General features: G+C 39.6%; 2 protein-coding genes across 3 annotated transcripts; one reads left to right on the top strand and one right to left on the bottom strand.

Annotated features, from left to right (window-relative positions):
- The first annotated feature begins 1,268 nt into the window (after positions 1-1,268).
- Positions 1,269-5,968, top strand: LOC4329153 (putative F-box/LRR-repeat protein 23). The gene is made up of 2 exons (NM_001416576.1): positions 1,269-1,716; positions 4,844-5,968. The coding sequence occupies exons 1-2, from the start codon at positions 1,409-1,411 to the stop codon at positions 5,526-5,528; spliced, it is 993 nt and encodes a 330-aa protein (NP_001403505.1). The 5' UTR covers positions 1,269-1,408; the 3' UTR covers positions 5,529-5,968.
- A 558-nt stretch (positions 5,969-6,526) lies between these two features.
- LOC4329152 (coatomer subunit zeta-2-like) lies at positions 6,527-10,726 on the bottom strand. 2 transcript variants are annotated; one of them, NM_001416577.1, is made up of 7 exons: positions 10,563-10,726; positions 10,134-10,251; positions 9,338-9,497; positions 8,365-8,512; positions 8,197-8,274; positions 6,865-6,949; positions 6,527-6,786 (listed from the first exon to the last, which is right to left on the bottom strand). In NM_001416577.1, the coding sequence occupies exons 2-7, from the start codon at positions 10,149-10,151 to the stop codon at positions 6,727-6,729; spliced, it is 549 nt and encodes a 182-aa protein (NP_001403506.1). In that variant the 5' UTR covers positions 10,152-10,251; positions 10,563-10,726; the 3' UTR covers positions 6,527-6,726. The 2 variants fall into 2 exon arrangements, with proteins under 2 accessions (NP_001403506.1, XP_015623149.1); XM_015767663.3 differs by having other exon boundaries at positions 10,134-10,182.
- Between the last annotated feature and the right edge of the window lie 119 nt (positions 10,727-10,845).

The following is a 10,845-nucleotide window of genomic DNA, read 5'->3' as shown; positions in this document are numbered from 1 at the left end:
ACCGCTGGTGCTGCAGAGGAGGTCAGGGTGCGATGATGTCGACGGTGGGCGGTCCTGCTAGCCACCCCCTCCTTCCCTGTGCCCTACCTTGCGATGCGGTTGTGTCGGTGTAATCAATGACACTCTCCACGAACCGTCGAGACCTCGGCAATGCACGCGAGCGTCTCCATTGCATCCACTCCGACGCTCCATTGGAGCTGGTGCGACGCAGGCTAGCGGCTTGATGCGATGCTCTACTATCCTTTTTAATTATTTATTTTAAAAATTCTCTAGTTCAAATATGCTACCATCATCAAATGGCCGATATTCAACTATTTTTTCTCAACAACAAAAATTTTAAATAATCAGAAAAATATCAACAAAATTTTTTTTCTCAATAACAAATATTTAAATTAACGGTGTCACTCTTAGATGGTGTCAGGACAAGGCGTGTGACAAGTTAGCCCTCAACCGCTATGGTGATGTGCAGTTTACCATCATCCCACAAAGGATAAAAAAATATGTACTGTTGAGGACAAATGCATTTTCCCTTTTTCCCATTACAAGAATTAAAATTGTGTTCACCCGTTGTAACACACGGGTATTTTTGCTAGTATACATATACATATACATATACATATATATATATATATATATATATATATATATATATATATATATATATATATATATATATATATATATATATATATATATATATATTACAAAATACGTAACGTTTAGTAGATTGGGAAGTGTACGTGTGGAAAAAATACGGAAAGGCTAAAAAACTGTCGACGCATTTTTCTTTAGAAATATGTCGATTTCTGATCCATTAGATCAACTGTAAGATTCGTGCTATTTTGGTTGACGAAAATAAAATTGTACTGCAAAGAATCGAACCTATGATCTCCGGTGGCTTATCCAGCGGTCCTAACCAACTGATCGAGCAAAGATGTTGGCTTAAATTGAAATTACATACTAATTACACTTAAATTATATACTATTTACATATGTAATTTAAAGACTTACATTGTAAATACACTAAAATTACATATGTAATTTATAAACTTACAATATAAATACATGCTGTAGCTCCTCCTAAAAATTATGAGTCGGGAAAGGTGGTGTAAGATTGTAAGAACACTAGCAGTCATCAAACGGACGAAAACCATCGGACGTCGTCATCGGACGGGTCTTGACTCTTGACCCTTCACATTTCGGTCAGCTCGTGTCCCAACAACGTTCAACGCGTTCTGCCACAACCCACAAAGCCACAAGTGAAGCGGCCGCACCGATCTCTCCGTGAGAGGGACGCGTAGCACCCTCCGCCTCCGCGCCTAAACGGCTTCGCTCTCTCTCTCTCTCTCTCTCGGCGTCCCCGCCTTTACGCGAGAATAACCCTCCCGAAACCCTCCTTCCCCGATCGATGCCGCCGCCGCCGCCTCCTCCGCCGGAGTGGGCCGACCTCCCGGTGGACGCGGTCCTGGCGGTGTTCGAGCGGCTGGGCGCGGCGGAAGTGCTGATGGGCGCCGGGGTGGTGTGCCGCAGCTGGCTCCGCGCGGCCACCCGCGAGCCGCGGCTCTGGCGCCGGGTGGACCTCACCGCCTGCTTCGACCCCACCGTCGACATGGAGGCCATGGCGCGCGCGGCCGTCGACCGCGCCGGCGGACGCCTCGAGCACTTCGCCGCCGAGCGCTTCGTCACCGATGAGCTCCTCCTCTACGTCGCCAAGAGGTTATGGTCTTTCATTTTTTACCCCTTCTTTTTCTTTTTGTTTCTATAAAGCCTGGGGTTTGGAATCTGGACGATATTGGGTTGTGAAAATTCGGGAGATTTAGGGTTTAATCTACAGTGTTATTTGGTCGCTCTGATTGTGTTTTTCTTATTAGAGATTAGCGGGGTTTTGTATGATTTTACGGTATGATGATTTAAGTAGAGCAAGGAGTATATATAGATTGGAGTTTTTATGCATACTGCATCATTATAAAGTTGCAGCAAAACGCTGCAATGTGCCACAACGACACAAACAAAGCATAAGAAAATATACTGTAGTGGATTAGTGGCTCTAAGTACACATGTTGTTGATGCCTTATGGGTTGGCCATGTTAAGGGTTAGCAGGGATTTGAGCATACATAACACCTTGCAGACTTTTTTGAAGCACGGTTCTGTCTCCCCAGGTATTGATGCTGGGTTGATTTGTTTTTGTTTTCGGCGTCACCAGTCCATTTTATTAAATTTGGATCTTGTGTTGCATTCATGCTCGACAACTGCATTGTCGTCTTCTCCATTGATACTACATATACCAGTTAGGTTTCTGTTTCACTAGTTCTGGACTGAACCGAGGCCATCATATTGCTATCAAATTTATTCCAGGCACAAAAGAATAATCAAACATTGTTATATGATCAATTAATAGTAATAATAAAAGAAGTTTTATGCCTTTATGCAAATCATTAGATGTCTCGATGCTAATTCTTTTAACCTTTCGATAGCTTGATTGTTTGGTTATTTCTTCTTTTCTTTTTGGGTTTCATTTCCTTAATGAACATTTTTTGTCACCTTATTATCAATACTTCTGGCTAACTTTTTTTAGAATGCCTGAACTATTGCATTATATGCCTCAGATCTCTATATTGTACTCAGTCAAACAAAGTAAAGTATAATTGAAAAGCAAATACCAGTTTCTTAGATGATTATATTGATATGACATGACTTAGATTTGGTAGTTGTCTTGTAAAGATTACAGATATGGAGCTGTGGAGTCTTTTATTGGTATAGAGCCAGAAAATTTCCGGAATGCACACTCCTGTCTCACAAAAGTGACCACTAATAATCCCATGGTGTATATGATACTTGCTACGAAAATTCTCTCTTGAGATCTCTAGTATAATTCCATGGCTAACCCTAACTTTGAGCTAACATCTCTGGCAAATATTATGGGTGATGAAACTTGAGATTGATCCTGATATCTATAATTTATAATTTACCCCACTGAACAGAAAATATTATTTAACTATGCTAGCTTTTTATATGACCTGATATTATGTTGTCTGTAATCATTTCCAATGGACCCCAATTTGTAGGGTCCTGCTTGATATCATCAGTTGTTTTTATATTTCATTTGTTTATTTTTAAATCATTTTTTTATGAACTTCCTTTCTTCCAAGGTGCCATGGCATCAAGGTTTTCACTTTCGGTTTGAACCGGAATTTCAGTGCAACCAAAATTTTCGGATGATTTGGAACTTCTTTTCCCGAAATTATTTGAAGATTTAACAAAATGACTGAACTTGAAGAAATTTTGACCAAATTCACAAAAATTTGGAAAAAGAAAAACAATTTGGGTGAGATATTTGCTTGCCGGAGGGAAGTGAAATTACCAAAATTTAGGAAATTTCGAACAGAAATTGGAATCCCTGCATGGCATATGCATAAGATGAGAATTGATGGCGAAATTCCTCCTAGGCCATTGAATGCTATCTAGTTCCCTTGTTTGCCATAAAAAGTTTGTAATTCTTCCGTTTCTCAATTAGTTCATTTTTATCTTTCCTTTCTTGCCTATATCTTGGTTTTAACCTAGGTCAGATGGCAAGACATCTTTTCTCTTCTCCTTTCTCCACTCCTTTCTCCTCTCTTCCTCTTTCTGTTCAATGCACAGTAGACTATTTCTGTTCGTTCGCAGCCTGTCAAGTCAGTTAAGGCCAACCCTGGCAGGGAAGCTGACAATCCTGCTGCTTCTGTGCCAGCACTGGTACCTTGATGACCGACTTCAAGTCCATCAGAGCTGGACAATGCGGACGAAGCAGTATTTGGAGTTAGCTGTGGCTGTCCTTGCATCCTCATCTTCTGGCGACATGATGATTCCAATGTGAAAAGGTTGGGCATGACACGGGATGTCTTCTAATGGTACCTAGAGCTAATGGTGTTGACTTGAGTGGCAAATAAGGGAACAACGTTGGAAATGTTTAGCATAGGATGGGCACAATTTTTGTAGTGCCATATAAGGGAAGCTAATTCAATGGGATAGGAGGAATTCTCTTTCAGATAAAGACTTTTATGCAAATTTGACTATATTGTTTCAGTGGAAAACATAAGTGGAATTTATTTCTTCTAGTAAGACTCAGCTAGGCTGTCATAGAGTGTAAGGCCAAAGGAAGAATCTAAACTATTCAGCATAGGTGTGTGCAATCCTTCAGATAAAATGTATGTACTTTAACCTTATGGGGGTTAGAGGTGATATCGTATATGTAAGCAGGTCTTTAACATGAGTTTTGTGTAACTAGGCTTTTTTGGTGTCAAAGAAGAGAGGTTAGTCTGCATATATTCAGACTTAACGACCAGCTTAGTGTACTGATCAAAGTGTGCATTGGGAATCTGTAGAATCAACTAGATTGTTTTTCTCCAACCCAGCCCTTATGTTTCTAAATATTCTCTAGGAGCCTTGCTTGCTGTTTTTCTTCCAAAAAAAAACTTAATACTTGGTTTCAGATGTTGTTTACAATTTTCAACACTGATTTACTATTATTTATTGGATCTAACCTGCCAATTGCGTTGCTCATAGATAGATGCCAATCGTTTCATGATCATACATGGATTTAGGATAGAGGGAACTCGAGCATTATATTGAACTAATGAACATGCTTGAGTTCATGAGTTCTGTTAGCAATTTAGCATTACTGAATGCTTCTATATTTGACATAGGATCACTTTGTTCTGTGATTTTATTTCACAACCACAAATATTGACAGTCTCTACTTACAAGTTGTGCCTTTATTTTTTTGTTAGGGAACTAGCCTATTGTTCTTACTGTCAGGTTGTTGATTAATGTCGATTTCTCTAACTTATGTTTTAATATGTGCAGAACTAGCTGCTTGAAAAGTCTTCGGCTACGTGATTGCATAAAAATCTCAGAGAAAGGCTTGGTTGCTGTTGGCAAGACATCTCCCTGTCTTGAGGAACTTGAGCTCACTACCTGCACCATCAGTATTTTGCTGAAGGCTGTTGGCGAAGCATTTCCGAACCTGAAGTGTCTGCGACTGAACCATCGTTGGTTTGATGTTCAGTTTGATGAGTTCAGAGATAACTTCCATGCCCTTGGAATAGCCTGCAGCATGCACAGGCTACGCCATCTTCAGATCTTTGCCAATCGGCTCCGCAACAATGCACTTGCTGCCATCCTTGACAACTGCCCGCACCTTGAGTCCCTTGACTTGCGTCAGTGCTTCAACGTCGATGTGGATGCAGAAGTGAGAGCAAAGTGTGCAAGGCTGAAGGATGTGAGGTTCCCAAACGACTCAACCAAGGACTATGAGTATGAGACTTTTATTGAGACACCATCACTAGATTCGCTCCCACTTCCATTTCCCGCAGCAGTTCCTCAATGGCCCTTCCATGGGAATGACGAGGATGACGACAATGATGGTGATCAGGACGATGACGATGATGGTGATCAGGACGATGATGACTTGGGCGGTCACAGGGTGACAGAGTATGGTTTTATCATCGGTGACTACCATGTCCGCGGTCGGATCATCCACCATGAGTAACTCGACATCTACATGCCGTAATTAGCAGGTTTTGATGTCCCAGCGTCTGAGTCTCAGGAAATGGAAGGTAGGTGTTCAGAAGTAAGGTAATTCGCTGAGCGCTGTAAGTTATTTCTGTTGTAGTAGCTTACTACAACAGAAGGGCGCATTTAGAACGGTTCTGTATCCAACTGCAAGTCTGCAACCGGTCTAGTGACCTCATGTGTAGTGGTAAAACCTTTGTTCCTATTCTGCGTGTTGCCATAGCGCTTGTGGAAGTTTCTTGGTTTGTGTACGATTGTGATGGTGAAATATGTTTATGTCAGCGGAAAGGCTCCCGCGAACTGGTTTCCAGCCCACGTGCGTGGTGCGTCGGGCTCATCGCTTGCTTTCTTTCCTTTATTATCCGGCGTCCAGCGACAAGCTTAATTGCAAGTTGCAAACCTTCCGGCGTTTTGCGCACTTGTGGACTTGCGATGAATGAATTACATCGTATGTCAGATTTTCGTTGTGAAAACTTTGTACAATTAAACTTCCTTTGTAGAGATCTTCAACATTGGAACCCTTGAAACTTTGTACAATTAAACTTCCTTTGTAGAGATCTTCAACATTGGAACCCTTTCAATATAGGTACTTTCCGCACTGAAAATTTTGGTGGAAACTCAAAACGAGTTCAAAAAATAAGTTGAAAAAGGAAATGGTATCCTAAATACTCTCTGTTAGTGAATTTTAAGGAACACAAATGTTAGCCTATTTTTCTGTGAACTTTGTTAAAGTCAGAAATTTGACATACGACAGAACTAAAACACCAGACAATATAAATATAGAACGGAGGGAATACAAACCATTCTACTCTTCATTTTCTACTCCCTCCGTCCCGAAAAAAAACGAATCTAAGACAGGATGTGACACATTCTAGTATAATGAATCTGGACAAAGGTATATCTAGATTCGTAATAGTAAGATGTGTTACATCTAGTACTAGGACGGAGGGAGGGAGTATAACACTTGGGGAGAAATTGCAACGCAGAAGCAATCATGGAAACTATCATTAGCACTTGATGAGATAAATCTGAGTACAAGTATTATATCATATTCAACTATTTTTTCCGTCACAATTACACTTTATTATGAGTAAAAGGTAACAATTACATGCTTCAACGTACACTCGCCCAATCCTCAACGCAGAGAAGTTTTAAGGAGTCAAAAGATAAATGATTTACTTGAGCAGAGATCTTGCAAGGTGCTCCCTAGCAGTGGCTAAAGCCTGAGATATCGTCTGCAGAGAATAGGCCATGAAAATTAATGAGATTATGGAACTAGAAAAGCAAATTTTCTCCGAATGATAAAGAAATACCTGCTCAGAGAAGGGGGCAGAACCATCAACAGCATTGGTTGCAACCTTCCCGGCAATGGTATTTGCATCTGTTTCCAGAATTATGCTGCAGGAGGACTAATGGTTTCAGTTTATATTTACAAACAGGATGGCATGTGAAACTACAGCTTCACAAGAGAGCTGCGGCCTTAATACATGAAATTGGCAGCGATCATGCTTTTTCCCAACACCCCATGTATGCTTTTAAACGGTTTTGTCCACAAGAGTAAGTTGTGAAAGAACTTCAGGGAATGTACAGCAGTACAAGGATGAGAAAGTAGTTGTTTCTACTGTCCTCCACATCAGAAGACAATTTATGAGAGATGAGAGACTACTCATACAAAGAGTTCTGTCTATAAGCAATAGGTACAAAATAAATACTACGGCGTCCTCTCATTCGTGGATGGAGGTAGTACTCAGTGCTCAAAATTTTACATGTTTTTGGCACTAGTTTCCTCGAAGCAATACAAGCTCTCGCTCTGATATCATATCTTTTGCCCCAAGTCGTTTGTTTAGTAAATAGATGATCTTAATCTCTCTCCTCCACATCAGCAAAAAATCTATGTGGCAGTGCTAATCATTTACTACTCCTATTAAATATCCAACTTTCTTATATGCATTTATTGAATATAATGCAATATTTTTTTATCTCTCCTTAGTCTAGAAGTATGTTCTTGGAAGACAAAAGGATTATACTGCAACGATGCTCACAGAACATTTAAAGTTATCACCATGAACTAGTTAAGCATAAAATGGTTTTTCGGGCAGAAACTTCCCAATAGCTTCAGACATCAGCGTTTGTCATTATGCAAAAGGTTGTCAACTTGACATCAAATGACAACACCTATCTAAAATATTATGCTTCTCTTGTATCTGCCCACATTTGTCAAGAGTTACAGTTCCATCGGTTATTCTGACCTAATAGCTACAACCATAGTACATTCATGTGCAATTTAGGCTTACTAATGGCATGTCAAACTAAGTCTCTACAGACAATCTGTTGTGCTGTTTTTATGCATCAAAAGAACACAATGAACAGTTTCTTCCTTCTTTTCCATCTTAAAAAAATTGATATTACACAACAGATATTGATGTTTGCCTTTATGAGCATAACATATTTTATGACAGTATATTTACATGTTTAAAAAAAGTTCAAACAAATAAATAAAATGGAATATCAGATACTACTTAATTAAAAAACATGCAACAGCGTGTGTACGAAAAAAAAAAGTATAATAGTCAGGAATGCTTGCATGTGATTTTTTAGAAGAAACAGGTGGTACAAATGTAGCATAGATCACAAGAAACCATTACCCGCCATCTACAATTTCATCGATGCAGAGAAGTATCAAGTCCAGATTCTCGAGTGCAGTCCTCTTCTCAACATCACCCCTAAAGCACAGTAAGCTGACTTTAAAGAAACAGCCTTACCAACATTAACAAAATACAAGTTCATGTGGAATACTGGAAGAAGTACAATACCTGAGTAAAAGACCAACAGAATCAGAGAAGCCCTGTAGTACATTTGCTATAATGAGCTCATTCTCATCATCACCAGCGGTGACAAAAAAATGAAGGTCTTGTACAAACTTATAAACGACAATATAGCCATCAAACAATGTTATCTCAGCTGGAGAGAACCAAAAACAGGTATCAAAGGAAAATTCCAAATTCAACTAAAGAATAAAGATCAGAAAAGTGGATATATCGAGACATAATTATAACATTGAGCATAAATATGAAGATTTTTGTTCATAAAAATGAGTTGCTAGCAACAGCAAACTAACATAATCATAACAGACTGCTGGATGATTTCAAACCATTGAAACAGTATCATTTTATATGAAGGATATCTTTCCTTGAAAGCTTGGAAAGGGAATCCAAGGTATTTTGCTTTAGTTATCCTTGGGAGTAAATGCTAGGTGTGTTTTTTTTTTAACAAGCATGGCTGAGTAGTCTATATTTTGCTCTTTGTATATTCTTTCTTCTCCCTTGTACATACATCCTTTTATTAATATATTTTCAGTAGGGAAGGGATCTTCCCTCCTGTTTATGTCGAAAGACAGAAAACTGACATGTATCTTGTACTACATTTGGTTAACCTGACCGATCCATTACATTCAACGGATAAAACAATTTGAGTTTCCTACTAAAATGTTTTGGAGTGAGACTTAAAGCACATCCAGTTCTAATGAACATCCAAGGAGATGCAAGCGTCTTACAGAGTAATATAAGCAGTATAATGATTGATGGGCTCAACTTAAGACTGGATCTAGATGTGTGTGAAATTTCAGTTAAAGGTGTCAAATATGAATCCACTCTATATAATGACAGTACGACATATTAGGCTATATTCATGAAGCAGAATGTGTGATGTGCCAAATTGTCAAAGTGGCAAAAGCATGTGCCATGGTATGGAGGGATAACACATGCAACAAAGCTAAGAATGAAATACCTTCTGAGCGTGCATTTGTCTTCAGAGTTTTAGTAAAGACAGACTTTTCAAAGGCCAACTTTGACGCATTACTAGACCAATCATCCGAGAAGTATTTCACGGCAACACGTTTCCCTTCAGAATCCAGAAGCAAAATGTTCTTCACAGAAGGGCAAGATTCCTGTGTAACGAAAATGGACAATCATGAATCATTACATGAGCTTGTGCAAAGGACAGAAAAAGTTACTTAATGCTGCATTTCATGTTCATCAACAAAAGCATCATTGCATGGAAAAACAAAGTTAAACATTGATAGAATGAATCAAATAAGAATGCTGATTCAGTAAAGAGTACAAAAATAAAAATAAATGATATGTATTTTTTTTTTAAAAAAAACAATAAACTGGATCGATAAGGGCCACTTGAACACCCAAGCAAATGGATTGAATATATCATATCTAATAGCAATCCTACTGGGTTCCATTTCTCATATAATAGTGTTTCTTAACAAAAAGCTTCGATTACCACATTTTAGTTTCGACATGTAAATATGTAATACAGGATTAACGAGCATTCTAACATGTACTCAAGCTCCTTAGCTCCATACAAGAGAGATTTAACATTGCCATTCAATATTAAGGTTGATCTTCACACAAAACATTACAACCATACTCTGGCATGTTTGGCATTGCCGCAGTAATAATAGTTTCACTCATTCATGATGACCAGATCTCCACCGCTAGTAATTAACACCCAGTACATTTTGCAAAAACCGGTTACCAAGCAACTACATATTAACAAATGATAATCCACTTACCTTGGAGAATTCTCCCATGGCCTCCTCTAGATCCCCGGTGCCTTCCTTCCTGTGGAGGAGACACGGCCACCGAAAGCAGTAAGATCAACCACTTGTTTGGCAAGATCCAGGCTCAAAACTGCAACCAGCAAAATATTTTTTTTAATTTCTTGGAAACAAACTGCTGCTGCTAGTCAGGGTCGGATCTAGAGAAGGTTAAGGCGAATTAAGAGAAAAACTGCCAGATCCAGGGGAGAAGACAAGGTGAAGGCAAAGAGAAAATGGTATGGGCAGAGAGGGTTGAGAGAGGATGCGTGTCGGGGGCTGATCCAACATTTGGGTTGAACAAACAGACTGTTACTTGTATTAAGGTTAACACAAGCAAATTCGAGACAAAAGTACTTCCGGTTGGGGAGAGCGATGGATCAGAAAGAGGATGTGGATGCTCACCAGGATGCAGCGGGACGATGGCGCACCTCCTCCGCTCTGCTCTGCTCGCCGGATGGAGATGGGCGCCCCTACCAACCCTGCTCTGCTCGCGAGTCGCGAGATGGAGATCGGCGCAGGCGCTGGAGCGGAACGGGACGGGAGATTTTCAATGACGCAGAGGGGACGGGGGAAATACTCCAGTACTCCAGATTTATGTGTTTTTCAATTTTTATCATTTGAAACATATTTTTCAAATATACCTCAATAAAACTTATTTTAAAAATGGATCCCCTAGCCTCCTGGG

The sequence above is a fragment of the Oryza sativa genome, chromosome 2 (genome assembly GCF_034140825.1).
Source record: "Oryza sativa Japonica Group chromosome 2, ASM3414082v1".
Taxonomy (NCBI): domain Eukaryota; kingdom Viridiplantae; phylum Streptophyta; class Magnoliopsida; order Poales; family Poaceae; genus Oryza; species Oryza sativa.
Note: the sequence above shows the minus strand (reverse complement) of the source record. Positions and strands in the feature narration are given on the sequence as shown.